At 53.1% G+C, this 21,443-nt stretch overlaps 3 protein-coding genes across 3 annotated transcripts; all 3 read right to left on the bottom strand.

Moving 5' to 3' along the window:
- Positions 1-1,322: 1,322 nt before the first annotated feature.
- LOC141465399 (inositol 1,4,5-trisphosphate receptor-interacting protein-like 1) lies at positions 1,323-2,834 on the bottom strand. The gene has a single exon (XM_074148774.1). The coding sequence runs from the start codon at positions 2,832-2,834 to the stop codon at positions 1,323-1,325; it is 1,512 nt and encodes a 503-aa protein (XP_074004875.1).
- A 1,116-nt stretch (positions 2,835-3,950) lies between these two features.
- On the bottom strand, positions 3,951-4,937 carry LOC141465397 (inositol 1,4,5-trisphosphate receptor-interacting protein-like 1). The gene has a single exon (XM_074148773.1). It carries the CDS (start codon positions 4,935-4,937, stop codon positions 3,951-3,953), a length of 987 nt encoding a protein of 328 aa, XP_074004874.1.
- A 1,669-nt stretch (positions 4,938-6,606) lies between these two features.
- On the bottom strand, positions 6,607-15,450 carry LOC141465396 (inositol 1,4,5-trisphosphate receptor-interacting protein-like 1). Its single transcript, XM_074148772.1, has 3 exons — positions 15,176-15,450; positions 9,976-9,981; positions 6,607-7,837 (listed from the first exon to the last, which is right to left on the bottom strand). The coding sequence occupies exons 1-3, from the start codon at positions 15,448-15,450 to the stop codon at positions 6,607-6,609; spliced, it is 1,512 nt and encodes a 503-aa protein (XP_074004873.1).
- Between the last annotated feature and the right edge of the window lie 5,993 nt (positions 15,451-21,443).

Below are 21,443 nucleotides of genomic sequence, written 5' to 3'. Positions count from 1 at the left end.
AGCCGATTCCCAAAACCACCTTGGAGCTGGATGCTGCCATCAGGACTAGACGTCTGCACCCCTTGTGACCCCCAGGGGTGGTTATCGCTTGGGCAGGGATATGGGAGATAAAGGTCGGGTTGGCACCTGGGGGGGGGAGCACACCATCACAGAAGCACCCCCAAACCCTTACCAAACCTAAAATGGGGCATTGTGGCCCGTGGATGCTCTGCTTGCTCCTTGAGATCCCATCCCGTGGGATGGAATTGGCTGCCTTGGTGCTGGCCTTTGAGCTTGTGGTTATGGGTGTGCTCTTGGTGCCTTCATGATGTAGATGGGTGGGTAGTGGTGTCTAACCGGATGGGTGGATGGGGCCTGTCCATGGCAGGGTCTCTGCTCCAGCCATGCCACTGTGAGAGGACACTGCTTCCAAAGAGACATTTCCCAAGGGTGATGCTGGGGGTGCGGGTGGAGATTTCCCAGTGGGCAACTCCTACTGCCAATACAGCACCAGCTTCTCCATGTCCAGTACGTTCTGTTCTGAGGTACCAGCTCCCTGAGGAGTGTCTGGGACGGGCAGAAGTTCTCCCAGACCCCAGTGAACACACCGAGGCACATCAGCGGTCCCTCTCGCTTGGTCCCTGCCCAGCCAGAGCTGCCAGGGAGTTTCTCGGCCCAGGTCAAATCGCCACCCTGGTCATGATGGCGTGAAGGGAAAGCAGTGCGAAAATCATCTTTGTAGCCACCGTGGTCTTCACCGGCTGGGGTGCGCTGGGGAGACCATTGGGAGGAGGACACCTCTGCTCTTGGCTGAGGGCTGCTGCATGGGGATTTCCCTTTCCTTTCTGTGCCCCGCATCCTCCCCTCTTTCTCCCTGCGGTATGAGGTTGGGTGGATGCCATCAGCTCACAACAGACCCGGCTTCTCCAAGGTCGATCCACGGTCTCAGAAGCCAAAACTTTGAGTAGCAGCTGTGCAGCCAGGCATTCACCTGCTCACTTTGTCTCCTCCTTCAGAACCCCTTCTCTGACTGGGAGCATAGAGGAGAACATCACCTGTGCTCCTCATCCTTCAAACATTGCTCTGAGGGACATACGGTCTCTTTGCATGGTTAGAAGTGGTCTAAACGCCCCCCAACTCTGGGGCAGCTGAGCAGTCAGCACCCAATACCTGTGTTCCCCAAACAACTGATGCACACACACTCAGAGATGCAGCTTTTGTTCAAACACACACACTTTATTGACAACTTTGCACAGAGTGAAGCTCCCAGAAGGAATGGACTCTCTTGAAGACGCGGGGCAGCCGAGGGGACACAGGCACGGCTCTGTCCATGAAGACCTCTTTCAGACTCCATAGAAGAGCAGTCTTGTGAGCCGATCTTGCAGTTCCTCAAGCTCACGCAGTGCCGTGGCGTGGGCAGCTGGATCCTGCACCAGGCACTGGAAGAGGTTGAGTGGCTCAGCCGCCTGGAAGGATGGGGGCAAGATGATGTCCTCTGGCATGTTCTCATTGCCAAAGAAGAAGTGGTCGAGGCGTTTCTCCTCCAAGGAGCTGCGCAGATACCACATGATATCCTGCAGCCGCAACAGGAATTCCTTCCTTCTCCAGTTTGCCGGGGGTATGGTGTTCAGGAGGTGCATCACAACAGTCTTCAAGGTATAGGTGGAAAAGCTTGTGCCCACCAGGATACCGGCACAGAGCTGCAGGCATTTGAGGTGGAAGGTGTCCTGCGGGGCCTGCTTGGCCATATGCCTGAAGAACTTTGCCTCCGCCACAGCATAGCTCTCTGCCCATGTTGTGCCTGGGGTGAAGATGGCCTCTGTAGCCTGGCTGCTCAGGAAGATGTCCGAGTCGCCTTGCTGCACCCCAAACATCACCTCAACAAAGAGAAATCTCCCAGAGGCGTTCCTCAGCTGCATCTTGCAGGAGCGGCGGGAAGGCAGCACCTTCATACTGTAGTGATGCCACTGAGTCATCTCCCCCCAGGCTGAGCTCACCAAGGTCTGGAACCAGCGGGCAATTTTCTGCGCGTCAAGGTAGAAGCCGGTGCAGAGGCTGCTTAGGAAGCTGGAATCCTGATTTCTGCTCAGCGCCTCCTCGGGCTGGTGGATGAAGCAGAGCATGTTCTCCACACGTTGGTCCTTCATGCAGGTGCACTCCAGCTGAACACGGACGCAGTTCTTTGCCGGCATCTCCTCTGCAGTGCCCAGCTCCAGCTGGAAGCTGTGTCCACGGGGGGGCTTCAGGGGCACAAGCAGGCGGTAGACCGCATCACGCCCACGGGGATTCCAACCTTCAAAGGCGCTGCCCACCCCGATGGCTGGCCCCAGCACCGGGAAGAAACTGCTGGCCAAGCGCGCTTGGAAGACACCAAGGAGGTCGCTCACCAGGTCTTCCGCCACCCGGCGCTTGAAGGCCGTGCTCAGCAATGCCCCACGGATGCGCTTTGCAAAAATCTTGACCAGGCGCCCCTCGTCATCAGAGTCCTCTCCTTCGCCTTCTTCCTCCTCATCCTCTGTGCTGCTGCCGGAGCTCTCCTCTTCACAGCTGCTCTCTGGCTGATGGCTCCTTTTCCTGAGCCGCCAGCAGAGCCCAAAGGTCAGAACTAGGACTACAGCGACCGCCCAGAACTGCCAGTGCTGCAAGGCAGCGAAGAGCAGGGCTCCCCGGGCATAGATCCTCTGCTCCTGGCTCCTCTGCTCCAGGCTTCTCAGCTGCAGAAGCCGGAGCTGAGTCATATCCTCAGTGTAGAGCCGCATCTCCTCGCGCGTGGCCTCATCCAGCTCATCGCCGACCTTGGGCAGGAACTGGAAGATGCTCAGCATGAGCAAGGCACGGACCGTTATCGAAGCCATGGCCTGCAAACCCACTCGCCGCTGGCCCAGGCCGTACTGGGGCAGCTGCCTGCCGGCGCCCTTTATATCTGCCCCCATTGTGACACGTCCCCTGGGGTGTCCCAGGCGCCGGAGCGCATCACGGGCACCCGGCAACCGGGCATGACCATCGGCCCCACCTTGACTCAGCCAGAGCCTTTGAGAGTGTGTTTTAACAGGATCTGATGGCAAGGTGCACTTGGGTATTTACTGCATGGAGGACAGGGTCAGGCAGAAGTGTCAGGGACACCTTTTCCCATTGAGTCATGAGGGTCAGAGAGGACCACCTTGCTTTCTACACTCCTTCCCATTGCCCCAAGGCAGGAGCACAGGCAGGAGGGGGAGCCTTAGCTACAGAATCTGAGAAAGCAGAGCCCACCGCCTCAGCTCTTCAGCAAATGCTCCCCGACTCTGGGGCAGCTGAGCAGTCAGCACCCTGTGCCCGTGTTCCCCAAAAAACTGATGCAGACACTCAGCTTCTGTTCAAACACACAGTTTATTGACAACTTTGCACAAAATAAAGCTCCCAGAAGGAACAGGCTCTCTCAGAGAGGTGAAGGCAGTCAATGACCCAGTGGAAATGCAGTCTGTGTCTCAAGCCTTCCTGCTTCTCCAGCCTCTCCATGCCTCTTTGGAGGCATTGGGTCTGACTCCCCAGAGTCACATTTGCTGTGCAGAAAACGTGCAGGAGTAGTTCCCACTGCCGATTAAGTAGCACCTTTTCCATGTCCAGCACACTAAGTTCTGTGACACCAGCTCCCTGGGGAGTGCCTGGGATGGGCAGATTCGCCACCCTGGCCTCAGTCAAAAAATAGAGGCACATCACTGGTGCTTCTCACCGGGGAATGTCTAGGCCCCTGTGACATTGCCACCTGGGACATGACAGCATGATGGGAAAGTGTGATTAAAGTCATCTTTGCACCACTGCTTTCATCACTGGCTGCTACGCCGAGAAGACTGTCCGGAGGATGATGTTGCCGCTCTCGGCTTTTCCTTGCCTTTGTGTCTCGTGCAGCAGCCTCTCCAGCCACCTCGTGCTCTCTCTTTGGGACTCGCTCTCTTTGGCCACCTCGCGCTGCCGGTAACACAGACTCCTGCCTACTCCATGCTCACAAATGCGTTGCCCTCCTGCACGGCCAAGATCAGCTCAACGTAGAGGAATGTCTTGACGCTGTTGGTCAGCTTGAACTTGCAGAAGTGTGTGGAGGGCAACAATGTGAGTCTGCACGGGACTTCGTCAAGCAGAGCAACGCTGGCTGCTCTCATCAGCTCCTGGAGCCAGAAGGCAGTTTTCTGCACGTCGAGGTACGAGCCGGAGCAGAGGGTTTGCAGGAGGTTGGCTTCCTGCCTGATCATCAGCTCGTCCTCAGGGTAGTGGAGGAAGCAGAGCATGTCCCCCAGCCGCCGCTCCCTTAAGCACGTGCACTCCAGTGTCACACGCAGGCGGGTGTCCCTCACCAGCTTGTCCCCTTTGCTGCCCTGCTCGAGGTGGAAGGAGTGCCCAGGGGGTGGCTTCAGGGGCACAAGCAGGCGATAGACAAAGTCTTCACCGGGAATCCAGCCTTCTGCAAAGCCACCCAAGCTGACAGCTGGCTGCAGCCATGGCACGAAGCTATTGCTGGAGAGGATACGGCAGGCACAGAGAAGGTCATTCACAAGCTCTTCCACCATCAAGCATACTCCTTCCCTGTCTGGCAGGGGCCATGATGGGTGCTTGTCCAGAAATCTGTACATCTGTAATGGCTCTTCCCCATCTTCTTCCTCCTTCTCCTCCTCCTCCTCCTCCTCCTCCTCCTTCTCCTTATGGCTCCTCTTCCTTAGCTGCCAGCAGAGCCCGAAGAGCAGCACCAGGACTCCAGCAACTGCCCAGAACTGCCACTGCTGCAAGGTAGTGAAGAGCAGGGCTCCCTGGTCAAAGCTGCTCTGCTCCTGGCTCCTCTGCTCCAGCTCCTCCAGCAGCCCAGTCGTCTCCTGGTTCAGACACTCCTCACGGAGCCGCATGCGCTCGCGCGTGGCCTCATCCAGATCATTGCCGGCCATCGACAGGAGCTGGAAGACGCTCAGCACAAGCAAGGCGCGGACCATTGTTGCAGCCATAGCCTGCAGGAGGAGGGAGAGAAGGGGTTCAGTGGGGCTGGGAGGGAGGGATGGAGGGAGAGAGCTGGGGGCAGGGGGAGCAGGGATGGGAAGCTGGGGGCAGGGAGGAGAGGGGCCGAGGCAGCGTGGAGGCAGCAAGGCCTGTGCCCAGCCCCGGTTACTCAAGTAATCTTGAGGGGCATCCCTACTCAAGGTAGACCGTTGCCGCCGGAGAGCTCAAAGGGCTCTTGGGCTGTTGACTATTTACGGGGGTAAGATGGTTGACCTCAAGTCATATTTGCATATTGACCACAGTAGCAGCATTGCTCAAGTTCCCCCTTGGCTATTGTGGTGTTAGCCGATTCCCAAAACCACCTTGGAGCTGGATGCTGCCATCAGGACTAGACGTCTGCACCCCTTGTGACCCCCAGGGGTGGTTATCGCTTGGGCAGGGATATGGGAGATAAAGGTCGGGTTGGCACCTGGGGGGGGGAGCACACCATCACAGAAGTACCCCCAAACCCTTACCAAACCTAAAATGGGCCATTGTGGCCCGTGGATGCTCTGCTTGCTCCTTGAGATCCCATCCCGTGGGATGGAATTGGCTGCCTTGGTGCTGGCCTTTGGGCTTGTGGTTATGGGTGTGCTCTTGGTGCCTTCATGATGTAGATGGGTGGGTAGTGGTGTCTAACCGGATGGGTGGATGGGGCCTGTCCATGGCAGGGTCTCTGCTCCAGCCATGCCACTGTGAGAGGACACTGCTTCCAAAGAGACATTTCCCAAGGGTGATGCTGGGGGTGCGGGTGGAGATTTCCCAGTGGGCAACTCCTACTGCCAATACAGCACCAGCTTCTCCATGTCCAGTACGTTCTGTTCTGAGGTACCAGCTCCCTGAGGAGTGTCTGGGACGGGCAGAAGTTCTCCCAGACCCCAGTGAACACACCGAGGCACATCAGCGGTCCCTCTCGCTTGGTCCCTGCCCAGCCAGAGCTGCCAGGGAGTTTCTCGGCCCAGGTCAAATCGCCACCCTGGTCATGATGGCGTGAAGGGAAAGCAGTGCGAAAATCATCTTTGTAGCCACTGTGGTCTTCACCGGCTGGGGTGCGCTGGGGAGACCATTGGGAGGAGGACACCTCTGCTCTTGGCTGAGGGCTGCTGCATGGGGATTTCCCTTTCCTTTCTGTGCCCCGCATCCTCCCCTCTTTCTCCCTGCGGTATGAGGTTGGGTGGATGCCATCAGCTCACAACAGACCCGGCTTCTCCAAGGTCAATCCACGGTCTCAGAAGCCAAAACTCTGAGTAGCAGCTGTGCAGCCAGGCATTCACCTGCTCACTTTGTCTCCTCCTTCAGAACCCCTTCTCTGACTGGGAGCATAGAGGAGAACATCACCTGTGCTCCTCATCCTTCAAACATTGCTCTGAGGGACATACGGTCTCTTTGCATGGTTAGAAGTGGTCTAAACGCCCCCCAACTCTGGGGCAGCTGAGCAGTCAGCACCCAATACCTGTGTTCCCCAAACAACTGATGCACACACACTCAGAGATGCAGCTTTTGTTCAAACACACACACTTTATTGACAACTTTGCACAGAGTGAAGCTCCCAGAAGGAATGGACTCTCTTGAAGACGCGGGGCAGCCGAGGGGACACAGGCACGGCTCTGTCCATGAAGACCTCTTTCAGACTCCATAGAAGAGCAGTCTTGTGAGCCGATCTTGCAGTCCCTCAAGCTCACGCAGTGCCGTGGCGTGGGCAGCTGGATCCTGCACCAGGCACTGGAAGAGGTTGAGTGGCTCAGCCGCCTGGAAGGATGGGGGCAAGATGATGTCCTCTGGCATGTTCTCATTGCCAAAGAAGAAGTGGTCGAGGCGTTTCTCCTCCAAGGAGCTGCGCAGGTACCACATGATATCCTGCAGCCGCAACAGGAATTCCTTCCTTCTCCAGTTTGCCGGGGGTATGGTGTTCAGGAGGTGCATCACAACAGTCTTCAAGGTATAGGTGGAAAAGCTTGTGCCCACCAGGATACCGGCACAGAGCTGCAGGCATTTGAGGTGGAAGGTGTCCTGCGGGGCCTGCTTGGCCATATGCCTGAAGAACTTTGCCTCCGCCACCGCATAGCTCTCTGCCCATGTTGTGCCTGGGGTGAAGATGGCCTCTGTAGCCTGGCTGCTCAGGAAGATGTCCGAGTCGCCTTGCTGCACCCCAAACATCACCTCAACAAAGAGAAATCTCCCAGAGGCGTTCCTCAGCTGCATCTTGCAGGAGCGGCAGGAAGTCAGCACCTTCATACTGTAGTGATGCCACTGAGTCATCTCCCCCCAGGCTGAGCTCACCAAGGTCTGGAAACAGCGGGCAATTTTCTGCGCGTCAAGGTAGAAGCCGGTGCAGAGGCTGCTTAGGAAGCTGGAATCCTGATTTCTGCTCAGCGCCTCCTCGGGCTGGTGGACGAAGCAGAGCATGTTCTCCACACGTTGGTCCTTCATGCAGGTGCACTCCAGCTGAACACGGACGCAGTTCTTTGCCGGCATCTCCTCTGCAGTGCCCAGCTCCAGCTGGAAGCTGTGTCCACGGGGGGGCTTCAGGGGCACAAGCAGGCGGTAGACCGCATCACGCCCACGGGGATTCCAACCTTCAAAGGCGCTGCCCACCCCGATGGCTGGCCCCAGCACCGGGAAGAAACTGTTGGCCAAGCGCGCTTGGAAGACACCAAGGAGGTCGCTCACCAGGTCTTCCGCCACCCGGCGCTTGAAGGCCGTGCTCAGCAATGCCCCACGGATGCGCTTTGCAAAAATCTTGACCAGGCGCCCCTCGTCATCAGAGTCCTCTCCTTCGCTTTCTTCCTCCTCATCCTCTGTGCTGCTGCCGGAGCTCTCCTCTTCACAGCTGCTCTCTGGCTGATGGCTCCTTTTCCTGAGCCGCCAGCAGAGCCCAAAGGTCAGAACTAGGACTACAGCGACCGCCCAGAACTGCCAGTGCTGCAAGGCAGCGAAGAGCAGGGCTCCCCAGGCAGAGCTGCTCTGCTCCTGCCTTCTCAGCTGCAGAAGCCGGAGCTGAGTCGTCTCCTCAGCACGGAGCCGCATGCGCTCGCGCGTGGCCTCATCCAGCTCATCGCCGACCTTGGGCAGGAACTGGAAGATGCTCAGCATGAGCAAGGCACGGACCGTTATCGAAGCCATGGCCTGCAAGCCCACTCACCGCTGGCCCAGGCCGTACTGGGGCAGCTGCCTGCTGGCACCCTTTATATCCGCCCCCATTGTGACACGTCCCCTGGGGTGTCCCGGGCGCCGGAGCGCATCACGGGCACCCGGCAACCGGGCATGACCATCGGCCCCACCTCGGCTCAGCCAGAGCCTTTGAGAGTGTGTTTTAACAGGATCTGATGGCAAGGTGCACTTGGGTATTTACTGCATGGAGGACAGGGTCAGGCAGAAGTGTCAGGGACACCTTTTCCCATTGAGTCATGAGGGTCAGAGAGGACCACCTTGCTTTCTACACTCCTTCCCATTGCCCCAAGGCAGGAGCACAGGCAGGAGGGGGAGCCTTAGCTACAGAATCTGAGAAAGCAGAGCCCACCGCCTCAGCTCTTCAGCAAATGCTCCCCGACTCTGGGGCAGCTGAGCAGTCAGCACCCTGTGCCCGTGTTCCCCAAAAAACTGATGCAGACACTCAGCTTCTGTTCAAACACACAGTTTATTGACAACTTTGCACAAAATAAAGCTCCCAGAAGGAACAGACTCTCTCAGAGAGGTGAAGGCAGTCAATGACCCAGTGGAAATGCAGTCTGTGTCTCAAGCCTTCCTGCTTCTCCAGCCTCTCCATGCCTCTTTGGAGGCATTGGGTCTGACTCCCCAGAGTCACATTTGCTGTGCAGAAAACGTGCAGGAGTAGTTCCCACTGCCAATTAAGTAGCACCTTTTCCATGTCCAGCACACTAAGTTCTGTGACACCAGCTCCCTGGGGAGTGCCTGGGATGGGCAGATTCGCCACCCTGGCCTCAGTCAAAAAATAGAGGCACATCACTGGTGCTTCTCACCGGGGAATGTCTAGGCCCCTGTGACATTGCCACCTGGGACATGACAGCATGATGGGAAAGTGTGATTAAAGTCATCTTTGCACCACTGCTTTCATCACTGGCTGCTACGCCGAGAAGACTGTCCGGAGGATGATGTTGCCGCTCTTGGCTTTTCCTTGCCTTTGTGTCTCGTGCAGCAGCCTCTCCAGCCACCTCGTGCTCTCTCTTTGGGACTCGCTCTCTTTGGCCACCTCGCGCTGCCGGTAACACGGACTCCTGCCTACTCCATGCTCACAAATGCGTTGCCCTCCTGCACGGCCAAGATCAGCTCAACGTAGAGGAATGTCTTGACGCTGTTGGTCAGCTTGAACTTGCAGAAGTGTGTGGAGGGCAACAATGTGAGTCTGCACGGGACTTCGTCAAGCAGAGCAACACTGGCTGCTCTCATCAGCTCCTGGAGCCAGAAGGCAGTTTTCTGCACGTCGAGGTACGAGCCGGAGCAGAGGGTTTGCAGGAGGTTGGCTTCCTGCCTGATCATCAGCTCGTCCTCAGGGTAGTGGAGGAAGCAGAGCATGTCCCCCAGCCGCCGCTCCCTTAAGCACGTGCACTCCAGTGTCACACGCAGGCGGGTGTCCCTCACCAGCTTGTCCCCTTTGCTGCCCTGCTCGAGGTGGAAGGAGTGCCCAGGGGGTGGCTTCAGGGGCACAAGCAGGCGATAGACAAAGTCTTCACCGGGAATCCAGCCTTCTGCAAAGCCACCCAAGCTGACAGCTGGCTGCAGCCATGGCACGAAGCTATTGCTGGAGAGGATACGGCAGGCACAGAGAAGGTCATTCACAAGCTCTTCCACCATCAAGCATACTCCTTCCCTGTCTGGCAGGGGCCATGATGGGTGCTTGTCCAGAAATCTGTACATCTGTAATGGCTCTTCCTCATCTTCATAGAACAGAATCATAGAATCATTCAGGTTGGAAAAGACCTTTGGGATCGAGTCCAACCATCTACCTACCCTACTCTACAAAGTTCTTCCCTACACCATATCCTCCAACACCACATCTAAGCAACTCTTAAACTCATCCAAGGATGGTGACTCAACCACCTCCCTGGGCAGCCCGTTCCAGTGTCTGATCACTCTTACTGTGAAGAATTTCTTCCTAACGTCCAGTCTAAACCTACCCTGTTGCAACTTGAAGCCATTTCCTCTTGTTCTATCGCTATTTGCTTGTGAGAAAAGACCAGCACCAACCTCTCTACAATGTCCTTTCAAGTAGTTATAGAGAGTGATGAGGTCACCCCTCAGTCTCCTCTTCCTCAAACTAAACAGTCCCAGCTCCCTCAATCGTTCTTTGTACAATTTATTCTCCAGGCCCTTCACCAGCTTCATTGCCCTCCTCTGTACCCGCTCCAGCACTTCAATATCTCTCTTGTATTAAGGTGCCCAAAACTGGACACAATACTCCAGGTGTGTCCTCACCAGTGCTGAGTACAGGGGGACAATCACCTCCCTACTTCCACTGGTCACACTATTTCTAATACAAGCCAGGATGCCATTGGCTTTCTTGGCCACCTGGGCACACTGCTGGCTCATATTCAGCCGCTTGTCAATTAGAACCCCTAAGTCCTTTTCTGCCAGGCAGCTTTCCAGCCACACTTCCCCAAGCTTGTACCGATGCATGGGGTTGGTGTGGCCCAAGTGCAGGACCTGGCACTTGGTCTTGTTGAAGTTCATACCATTAATGTTGGCCCATTGATCCAACCTATCTAGGTCTCTCTGCAGAGCCTCCCTGTCCACATGCAGATCAACGCTCCCGCTTAACTTGGTGTCGTCTGCAAACTTACAGATGATACACTCTATGTCATTATCAAGATCATCAATGAAGATGTTAAACAGAAATGGCCCCAACACTGAGCCCTGAGGCACACCACTTGTGACCGGCCGCCAGCTGGATTTAACTCCATTGAGCACCACTCTTTGGGACTGTCCAGACAGCCAGTGCTTGATCCAGCAGATCGTATGCTCATCCAGGCCACGTGCAGCTAGTTTTTCCACTAGAATTCTATGGGGAACAGTGTCGAATGCTTTTTGAAAGTCCAGGTAGATAATATCCACAGCCTTTCCTTCATCCAATAATCGGGTCATCTTGTCATAGAAGGAGATCAGGTTCGTCTAGCAGGACCTGCCTTTCATAAACCCATGCGGACTAGGCCTGATCCCCTGGTTGCCCATGATATGGTTTGTGATGGCACTCAAGATGACCTGCTCCATGACCTTCCCTGGTATCGAGGTCAGGCTGACAGGTCTATAGTTTCCTAGATCCTCCTTTTTGCCTTTCTTGTAGATGGGTGTTACATTTGCCACCCTACAGTCCATTGGGACCTCCCCAGTTAGCCATGACTTCATATAAATAACGGAAAGCAGTTTGGCGAGCACGTCTGCCAACTCTTTCAGCACTCTTGGGTGTAGCCCATCCGGTCCCATAGACTTGTGTGCATCCAAACGGCGTAGCAGGTCACTGATCTCTTCCTCTTTAATTGTGGTGCCCTTGTTCTCCTTCCCCTCCCTGTCTCCTAGCTCATGAGGCTGGGTGTCCAGGGAACAGCTAGTTCCATTGCTAAAGACTGAGGCAAAGTAGGTGTTGAGCACCTCAGCCTTTTCCTCGTCCTTGGTGACTATGTTTCCCTCTGCATCCGATAAAGGAGGGAGATTTTCCCTAATCCTCCTTTTGTTGTTAATGAATTTATAGAAACATTTTTTATTATCCTTAACAGCTGTAGCTAAGTTGAGCTCTAGCTGCTCTTTTGCTCTCCTAATTTTCTCCCTGCATAGCGTCACTACCTCTTTATAGTTTTCGTGAGAGGCCTGCTCCCTCTTCCAAAGGTTGTAGACTCTCCTTTTGTTTCTGAGATCCAGCAAAAGGTCCCTATTTAGCCAAGCTGGTCTCCTTCCTCGCCTACTTGTTTTTCGGCACATGGGGACAGCCTGCTCCTGTGCCTCTAAGACTTCTTTCTTGAAGTATGTCTATCCTTCCTGGACTCCTATATCCTTCAGGGCAGCCTCCCAAGGGATTTTGTTTAGCAGTCTTCTGAACAGGTCAAAGTTTGTCCTCCGGAAGTCTAAGGTGGCAGTTTTAGTAACCCCTCTCCTTGTTTCTCCAAGGATCGAGAACTCAATCATCTCATGATCACTGTGCACTAGACAGCCTCCAACCTTTACTTCCCCCACAAGTTCTTCCCTGTTCACAAGGAGCAGGTCCAGGAGGGCACTTCCCCTGGTCAGCCCACTTACCAGCTGCATGAGGAAGTTATCCTCCACACACTCTAGGAACCTCCTGGATTGTTCCCTCTCTGCTGTGTTGTATTCCCAGGAGATATCTGGGAAGTTGAAGTCCCCCACGAGAACAAGGGCAGGTGATTGCGAGAGTTCTGCCAGTTGCTGATAGAATATTTCATCGATTTCTACATCCTGGTTTGGAGGTCTGTGATAAACTCCCACCACGATATCCACCTTGTTGACCTTCCCCTTGATTCTAACCCATAAACACTCTGCACTGTCATTCCCATTATTAAGTTCTAGGCATTCAAATGTGTTTTTAACATAGAGGGCCACCCCGCCGCCTCTCCTTCCTTGTCTATCCCTTCTGAAGAGTTGGCAGCCATCGATTGCAGTGCTCCAGTTGTGTAAGTCTTCCCACCACATTTCTGTGATGGCAACTATATCATAGTTTTCCTGGTGTATAATGGCCTCCAGCTCCTCCTGTTTTTTGCCCATACTGCGTGCATTTGTGTAAATGCACTTTAGCTGGGCTAATTTTCCTGCCACTTTTACGGGGGGCCGAGCCCCAACACTCCCCTGACCATGCCCAGACCCTTCTGTGGTTGCCAGCCTATCACTATCCTTGATGTCATCACCACATGGGTTACCATCCTCCACCTCTACTGAGACAACAGGCCACAAGACCTTGCTAGCGCTTTTACCCATCAGCACTGGTAATTTGCTCCCACGCTCCTCTTTAGTAATCCTGGTTTCATCCCCATCCCCCTTTGAACCTAGTTTAAAGCCCTATCAATGAGCCCTGCTAATTCTTGCCCCAGTATTCTTCTTCCCCTTTGGGTATGGCTTGCCCCACCGATTGCCAGCAGGCCTGGTGTCCTCTAGATCATCCCATGATCAAAGAAACCAAAGTTCTGCGGGTTACACCAGCCTCGGAGCCAGGAGTTAATCTGCTGGCTCTTCCTGTTTATCCTCTCATCAATTCCTGCAAGTGGTGGGATAGAGGAGAACACAACTTGTGCTCCTGATCCCTTAATCAGCCGTCCAAGGGCCCTAAAGTCTCTCTTCAGTGCCCTTGGACTACTGGTAGCTACCTCATCGCCGCCTACTTGAAATACTAGTAACGGATAGTAATCCGAGGGCCGGACCAGGGTAGGGAGATTTTTCTGTATATCCTTAATCCTGGCCCCAGGGAGGCAGCTGACTTCTCTGTGGTATGGATCCGGTCTGCAAATGGGGCCTTCTGTTCCTCACAGAACGGAGTCACCCACCACAATTACCTTCCTTTTTTTGGTTTTGTTGCAGAAGTCGTAAGGCATGGGGGTGGCTGGCTGGCTCTGGGCAGCTCACTGCATAGATCTTCGTCTCCATCCTCATATGCCTGGCCCTCGATTTCCAAAGCCCCATACCTATTTTGTAAGTGCAACTGGGAAAGTGAGGGGGGCCGGGAGGGGTTTTGCTTGCCCCTCCGAGGAGGGACCTGCCTCCATTCTCCATTGTCCCTTAAGTCCCTCTCTTCTGCCTGTTGACAGGCGGAAGGGAGATCATCCATTTCCTGTAGAGCCTCTGCCCGATGCCTATGCCTCAGGGTACGGCTCCACCAATCTATTTCACTTTCACTGACTCTGATGCTTCTAAGTCTTTCTACCTCTTCCTTCAGTTCCACCACCTGCCTGAGCAGGTAGTTTATTTGATCACAGCGTGCACAGGCGGTGTCACTGGCTCCCTTGGGAACAAGTGCCAGGCTCAGGCATTCGCTGCAGCCAGAGACCTGCACAGCCACGGGTTTTTGCGGGGGCTCAGTCTGAGTTCCCATATTCCTCCTTGCGGTGCATTTTGCACGTGTTGGGGTGTCATGTCAGCCGAATTTACCGAAACCAGACCAACAGATGGCCCTTCCCCTCCCTTCTTCCCCTCCCCCCCAAAAAAAAAGAGAGAGAGAGGAGAGAAAGAGATAAGGAGATTCAGAAGTTTAGAATGAACTAAACTACTTTAATGAAGAATTAATATTAAAATAAAAATAAAGAAGAAAATAATGAAATAGATACAATATATACAAAACCATGTCAAGCTCCCAGGATGACAGTCATGTCACCGGCAGGCACTGGGGAAGCCCCAGACTGGACTCAGCAACAAATGGGAACTGGGTTCCAGCTCTGGAGTCAGGAACACACAGATCGGGATCAAAGGCAGGTGAACAGACAGAGTCCTCTCTGGACGTCGGCCATCACAGGAAGAGAGCTGACCCTTTGATCCCTCAGCTTTTATACTGAGCATGGGGCAGATGGGATGGAATACCCCAGTTGGTCAGGTTTGGGTCACCTCTCCTGTCCCCTCCTCCCCACAGATGTGACCCCTCTAAGGGGGCAAATAACGAAATTGGCTGACCTTGGTTGTTACAGCAATAAGTATAAGCAAGGGCCTCTCTGCATACTGTTCCTTGGCATGGAGCACAAACATTGGTCTTATCATTCTGAGAACGAGCAGTTTTCTCCACAATATGCCATTAATTTCAGACAACTAGAAGAAGCCTGGCTAAGATGTAAAATTACAGAAGAGAAAATTGGTTCGGTTTTATTTCAAACCGGGACACGGGGCCACGTTCTTGCCTGGTGCCGAGAGGGGACGGACAACTAACGGCCGCTTCCCTCACGCTCTGCGCACGTGCGCCTGCGCGCTGACATTCCTGCCCTTGCACTCGCGCGCGCCCGACACACACTGTGCCCCTGCTACGGCTGTAGCCGCTTTTATATTCGCCGCGGCTCGCCCGGCCCGCCCCCAGCTACGTCAGCCTCTCGGCTCCCTCGCGAGATTCCCGACTCGTTTCGGGTGTCCCCGCTCTCCCTCGGCCTCTCCGTCTCGATCTATTTCAAATTTAAAGCCGCAGCACTCACCGCTACCGCTGTCACTCTCCGCGTGATCTTCTTCCTCCTCCTCCTTCTCCTCATGGCTCCTTTTCCTCAGCCACCAGCAGAGCCCGAAGAGCAGCACCAGGACTCCAGCAACCGCCCAGAACTGCCACTGCTGCAAGGTAGTGAAGAGCAGGGCTCCCTGGTCAAAGCTGCTCTGCTCCTGGCTCCTCTGCTCCAGCTCCTCCAGCAGCCCAGTCGTCTCCTGGTTCAGAAACTCCTCACGGAGCCGCATGCGCTCGCACGTGGCCTCATCCAGATCATTGCCGGCCATCGACAGGAGCTGGAAGACGCTCAGCACAAGCAAGGCGCGGACCATTGTTGCAGCCATAGCCTGCAGGAGGAGGGAGAGAAGGGGTTCAGTGGGGCTGGGAGGGAGGGATGGAGGGAGAGAGCTGGGGGCAGGGGGAGCAGGGATGGGAAGCTGGGGGCAGGGAGGAGAGGGGCCGAGGCAGCGTGGAGGCAGCAAGGCCTGTGCCCAGCCCCGGTTACTCAAGTAATCTTGAGGGGCATCCCTACTCAAGGTAGACCGTTGCCGCCGGAGAGCTCAAAGGGCTCTTGGGCTGTTGACTATTTACGGGGGTAAGATGGTTGACCTCAAGTCATATTTGCATATTGACCACAGTAGCAGCATTGCTCAAGTTCCCCCTTGGCTATTGTGGTGTTAGCCGATTCCCAAAACCACCTTGGAGCTGGATGCTGCCATCAGGACTAGACGTCTGCACCCCTTGTGACCCCCAGGGGTGGTTATCGCTTGGGCAGGGATATGGGAGATAAAGGTCGGGTTGGCACCTGGGGGGGGGAGCACACCATCACAGAAGCACCCCCAAACCCTTACCAAACCTAAAATGGGCCATTGTGGCCTGTGGATGCTCTGCTTGCTCCTTGAGATCCCATCCCGTGGGATGGAATTGGCTGCCTTGGTGCTGGCCTTTGGGCTTGTGGTTATGGGTGTGCTCTTGGTGCCTTCATGATGTAGATGGGTGGGTAGTGGTGTCTAACCGGATGGGTGGATGGGGCCTGTCCATGGCAGGGTCTCTGCTCCAGCCATGCCACTGTGAGAGGACACTGCTTCCAAAGAGACATTTCCCAAGGGTGATGCTGGGGGTGCGGGTGGAGATTTCCCAGTGGGCAACTCCTACTGCCAATACAGCACCAGCTTCTCCATGTCCAGTACGTTCTGTTCTGAGGTACCAGCTCCCTGAGGAGTGTCTGGGACGGGCAGAAGTTCTCCCAGACCCCAGTGAACACACCGAGGCACATCAGCGGTCCCTCTCGCTTGGTCCCTGCCCAGCCAGAGCTGCCAGGGAGTTTCTTGGCCCAGGTCAAATCGCCACCCTGGTCATGATGGCGTGAAGGGAAAGCAGTGCGAAAATCATCTTTGTAGCCACCGTGGTCTTCACCGGCTGGGGTGCGCTGGGGAGACCATTGGGAGGAGGACACTGCTGCTCTTGGCTGAGGGCTGCTGCATGGGGATTTCCCTTTCCTTTCTGTGCCCCGCATCCTCCCCTCTTTCTCCCTGCGGTATGAGGTTGGGTGGATGCCATCAGCTCACAACAGACCCGGCTTCTCCAAGGTTGATCCACGGTCTCAGAAGCCAAAACTTTGAGTAGCAGCTGTGCAGCCAGGCATTCACCTGCTCACTTTGTCTCCTCCTTCAGAACCCCTTCTCTGACTGGGAACATAGAGGAGAACACCGCCTGTGCTCCTCATCCTTTGAACATTGCTCCGAGGGAGATATGGTCTCTTTGTACGGCTCTAAGTTGCCTCATCACAGTATCATTAGACCCTACATCACATGGTAGGAGTGGATGATAACCTGCAGGGTTCAGCAGGCTTGCCAGCCTCTCAGTGATGTCCAGACTGTGAGCTCCTGGTGGGCAGCAAACTTCTCTAGACAAATTGTCTGGATGGAAACAAACCTTTCCATACAGCCCAGCTACTTGGGCAACACCTTGCATTATTTCTATCAGTTTCACTCCAGTCAGCAGCTTTGTTGATCCTCTGTTAACCGGAGCACAGGGTTCCCCTGAGCTGAGTCTAAACTTCTGCGAACTCTTGGTTATCTAAATAATGGGTCCATACTCCAAAATCAAAGAGGAGAACCACCAGAATAGATAAGCAGGACGCTTTTATGTGTAGAGGTTGGCTTTCAGGCAGAAACCATTACCCTGCACAGTATAACTGAGAGAAGTCAGGCACACAAAGTAGTATCCAGAGGGGGATACACAGGTCATTATTGACAGAAAAACAGCATAAGCTCAGCAATCCCATCTGTGATCTAAGGAGTCGCGTACATCAACTTCCAGACACTACGATTTATGTCACTTTCTTCTCAACAAGAAGTGTGTGTTTTCCAGAGACAGGAGCCATCCAGCTGACAAAGAGAAGGTCACCTTTCAAGGAATGCCTTGTTTAGTGATGAATTCACAGTATTTAATGCCAACACCTCAACAGCTAGGATTCCAGTTACCAACTGGAAAACTTTTGTGCTAAAGATAGAGTGTTTCCAGGGTTAGTAGCTGCAGAGGAAAGCATGGAAGTGTGTCCCCTCGAAACTTGAGAAGAATGAAATAATGTAGTTTGAAAATGAATGTAAATCTTGTGATCACCTGTTGTTTTGGGTCCCCCATATGTTGTGTTCTGAATGATCCCAGTTTTTAATACCATCCACCAAGTTTTGCAATTTATATTTGTGCATAATCTCCATGCACACGTATGCCAGAGGGAGAAAGCCTTGTTCTCTCTGCTTTTTCCTGTGGGATGATTCCAAGTTTCACAGCCAAGGATAAGAAGTAGATTAACAGGATATTCCATGATTTGCCACAAAAAACGCAGTGTGGTGATATCTAAAGCACAGCAGGCCCTCCTTGATCTTCACAGAGATACTATGTGGTGTATCTCAGATAGCACAGGGTGGTAATTGTACAGAAAAGTTAACTTGCTAATAGCAATCACTTTATCTTGTTTGTCAGTGATTAGTTATGTAAATTTGTTCTCCCCTTCGGTTCCATACCAGTGCATCAAGGTGACATGGCACATGTGCATAATTACTGCCGGTGTTATTTCCAGACCTCGATCTACAAAATGCAAAGTGCCACTTATTAGAAAGTCCACACAATCAAAGAGGCTTCTTTAATTTCTCTACACATGTTTGCTGTTCTCTTTTGATAGGCACAGCATGTAAGAAGTCAGTGGGAAGCAAGCACTGCATTCACAATGTGGCTTCTCCTTTGTTAATTAGCTAAATCAGGTGCATAATATTGTCTGTGTAACTCCTAGAGAGTCTGGGACTTTATTGCTCTTACAACACAGGGAAATCCTGCTTTATCCAAGTCTGTAAGATAATAAAAATTAAAAGGGAAAAATTATTAAATTATTTATTGTTTGTACAGCACCACAGCACTTCACAAGCAAATGATATGAGACTCTCAACCCCTGAGGAATTAATAATCTATAGGCCGGATTCAAGCTGTGTCACTCTTTACTCCCTGTGTCACCCCCCTGACTCCAGATCGATTCAACAGAAGTCACAGCATCAGGATCTGGCTTTATTTAAGGAAAACTTCAGTGACTTATAACCACTATTAAATAAAATCGTGTCGCCTCAGCCACAACTCATTTAAACAAGAATGAAAAAAAAAAAAAAACCAACAAACAAAACCAGCGAAGAGCTTTTAGCTGCAGCCACGTTTTAGTCCTTGGTATGTAGAGTCGTCGTGGCTGGGAACACCTTGCAGAGTCAGACAGTCAGCTTGGTGCCCATCTCTAGCTATAATAAACTTGACCTGATGCTGATTTAAAATCTCATGTTAGCATACGCTGCTGAAGAAACTCATGCCATTGCTGATACTCAGTCACAGGAGTGAGAGTCTCCGTGATGGGCAGCGGGACAAGGTGCTGTAGACCAGCAGCAGCTGTTGCTGTATTATGCAAGGACACAAATTCCAGCTGGGATCTGATTGTAGAAGTCAAGCAGGAGAAGGCAGCTGAACCCATAGGGTTGAGACTGTCTTCTTTAGACCAAGTCCAAGTGGGTGTAATTTAGAAGCCAGAAACAGTTTCTTTGGAACAGTTACTCAATAGCAGGATTATTTAATCAGAGCCACAGTTCCGCCACAGTTGATATTACATGCAGCAGAGAGGAGCAGCTTTTGGGGAAGTCCATTCTAACTTCATTTTTTAAAAGGTGTGCGTACAGAGAATCAGAGCTCAGCCCCACACCACATTCCAGTGTTAGAAAGCAAGAGGCAGAAAAGTTAGTGTGATAACATTAATACTGCACTAGTATAAACACAAAGGTGGCCTCACAAATAAAGTGGCCTTTACTCTAAGAAAGGCTAAAGATAGAGAGAGGGAAGAGCCAGGGAAGGGGCAACAGGCTTCTTTAAGAAAACACACAGTGTTCTGTGTCCTAATCTGGAAAATCTGGGGCATATCTGAGTCCCTTGGTGCTTTTAGTTGCCAAAAAATGCTGAAGAGGAAGGAAAGTGCTATTAATCCAAGCAGGCAAACGAGGCATGATGCAGCTGATTGCCCCCCCCATCAGTGATACCTCCTGTCTGGTAAGGATCTGAAGGTAAGATAAGAAAGTGTTTTACTAAAACAAATGCACAGGGCCGTGTGGCCCTCAGCTGCTCAGTAAAGTGGCCAGTTCGGTGCAGGGAGGGACAACAGACTAACTGGCAAGGTGGCCAGTACCAAGCAAACTTAATGCTTTGTTATAAGACTGAAAACAGGACAAGCTTCCCATCCAATGGGAGGGGATCCCGTTGTCTCCCGTTTCACAACATTTGGCCAGTTTAGTCTCTGTTGGGCTCTGAGCTTTGTGATCCCTACTGCCCAGTGTGTAAATACAGTGCTGTACTCCCACAAGAGGTGCTTTTCTCCTGTCCTTCCCAAGCAGCTCTGTAGTATCCCCAGTGCATCTGCTCTATTCTGGGCTACAGCAACTGGCTGCAGCCCTCTGGGCCAAGCTCAGACAGGGCTCGGCAGCATCTGGCCACGTGCCCTCCCCTCAGACTCTATTTTGGAGACTGCCATAATAGCTGGCTTTGCCTACTTCTTGTTGTGGTCAGCTTCATGCTGAGGGGTTTTGTCAGCCCTAAAGGATCAAGCTATTCCCTATTTCCTCCAGAACTGGATGGAAAGGACGGATAATCTGGCCCTTGTGATGCCTTTGTGATGCAGCTCTTAAATGCACAGGAACCTTACCCATCCCCAAATTGGCATGGGTTCCAGGGGCCCAGTTCTGCTCTCTGGCAAACCTTCTGACTCAATGCTGCCTGTTGTTCCTTTGAAGTCAGTGCACTGGCTCAGGATTTACGTTGGCGTAAGAGGCATCTGGATGCAAACAAAGGGAAAGCACTGCAAGATGCTCTACAAGACAATTTTCCTGAGAGTCTCAGTGAAAAGAAATCCCAGGACAGGCGAGATCCAGAAATGCTGGGACAAAGCACACGGCCCCCACTCTCAGCGCTGCCTGGCTGGGCTGGTGCAGCGTCTTGCCCAGCGTGCTAACATCGGTGGAGAACAAAATTCTCCCCCCCCTCTTTTCCTCCTTAGCTGCTCTGCCAGGCAGACCCCTGTCTCTGGAGCAGTGAGCCAGAGGAGGCTGTCGGTGTTGGGAGCTGCCAAGGGCCAGGGAGCTGCAGGGGAAGGGGCTACATAGGCAGCTCTTGACCCTCACACTCTACCTCTCTCCCAGAGCAGGGAAAATGAGGGAATTGAGGGCAAAGAGCAAATGAAAGTGAGGCCAAAGGCTTCAACGAAGAAGTTGCCTTCCTCTTACAGACCAATTCAATTAGAAACTTCTTAGTGGAGAGGCGTTTCATAACTCCCACTCAGCCAGACAGGACTAAAGGGGCATATATGACTTGCTGCCACATTACAAGTTAGGGGTCTTCACCCTGGTTGCTGGAAGGTCTGCAGACAAAAGTGAGAGCAAAAGCTGAATAAATGGGCTGCTGCTAAAGGGCTGGTTTAATAACTGATCTGGAGAGTCGGCAAACCTTTGCTCAGACCTTGTACACCTTCTAACCCCGATTCCACTCTGTCCCTACTAACAGAACTAATTGAAATATCAGGAGACGATCAGAGCCCTGAAGCTCTAAAATTCAGCAAAAGTGCCTCTGCTTTTAGCTGCAAACTTCTCCTGCCCCTGTGTGCATCATCGGGGAAATACATACGTGTTTGAGAGCTTTAGAGAGTGTGTGCTTTTCCCTGTTTAAAGCTCTACAAAAATACTCCAGCCAAGATGAGGAATGCCTTGGAGAAACAGGATTTTTTTGCCTGTTGAATGCAGTCTAGTGTTTTTCCCAAGGG

Source organism: Numenius arquata, chromosome 6 (genome assembly GCF_964106895.1).
Source record: "Numenius arquata chromosome 6, bNumArq3.hap1.1, whole genome shotgun sequence".
Taxonomy (NCBI): Eukaryota; Metazoa; Chordata; class Aves; order Charadriiformes; family Scolopacidae; genus Numenius; species Numenius arquata.
Note: the sequence above shows the minus strand (reverse complement) of the source record. Positions and strands in the feature narration are given on the sequence as shown.

Coding starts and splice junctions, on each gene's coding strand:
- LOC141465399 (XM_074148774.1), bottom strand. CDS start 2,834: ATGGCTTCGATAACGGTCCGTGCCTTGCTCATGCTGAGCATCTTCCAG.
- LOC141465396 (XM_074148772.1), bottom strand. CDS start 15,450: ATGGCTGCAACAATGGTCCGCGCCTTGCTTGTGCTGAGCGTCTTCCAG.
- LOC141465397 (XM_074148773.1), bottom strand. CDS start 4,937: ATGGTCCGCGCCTTGCTTGTGCTGAGCGTCTTCCAGCTCCTGTCGATG.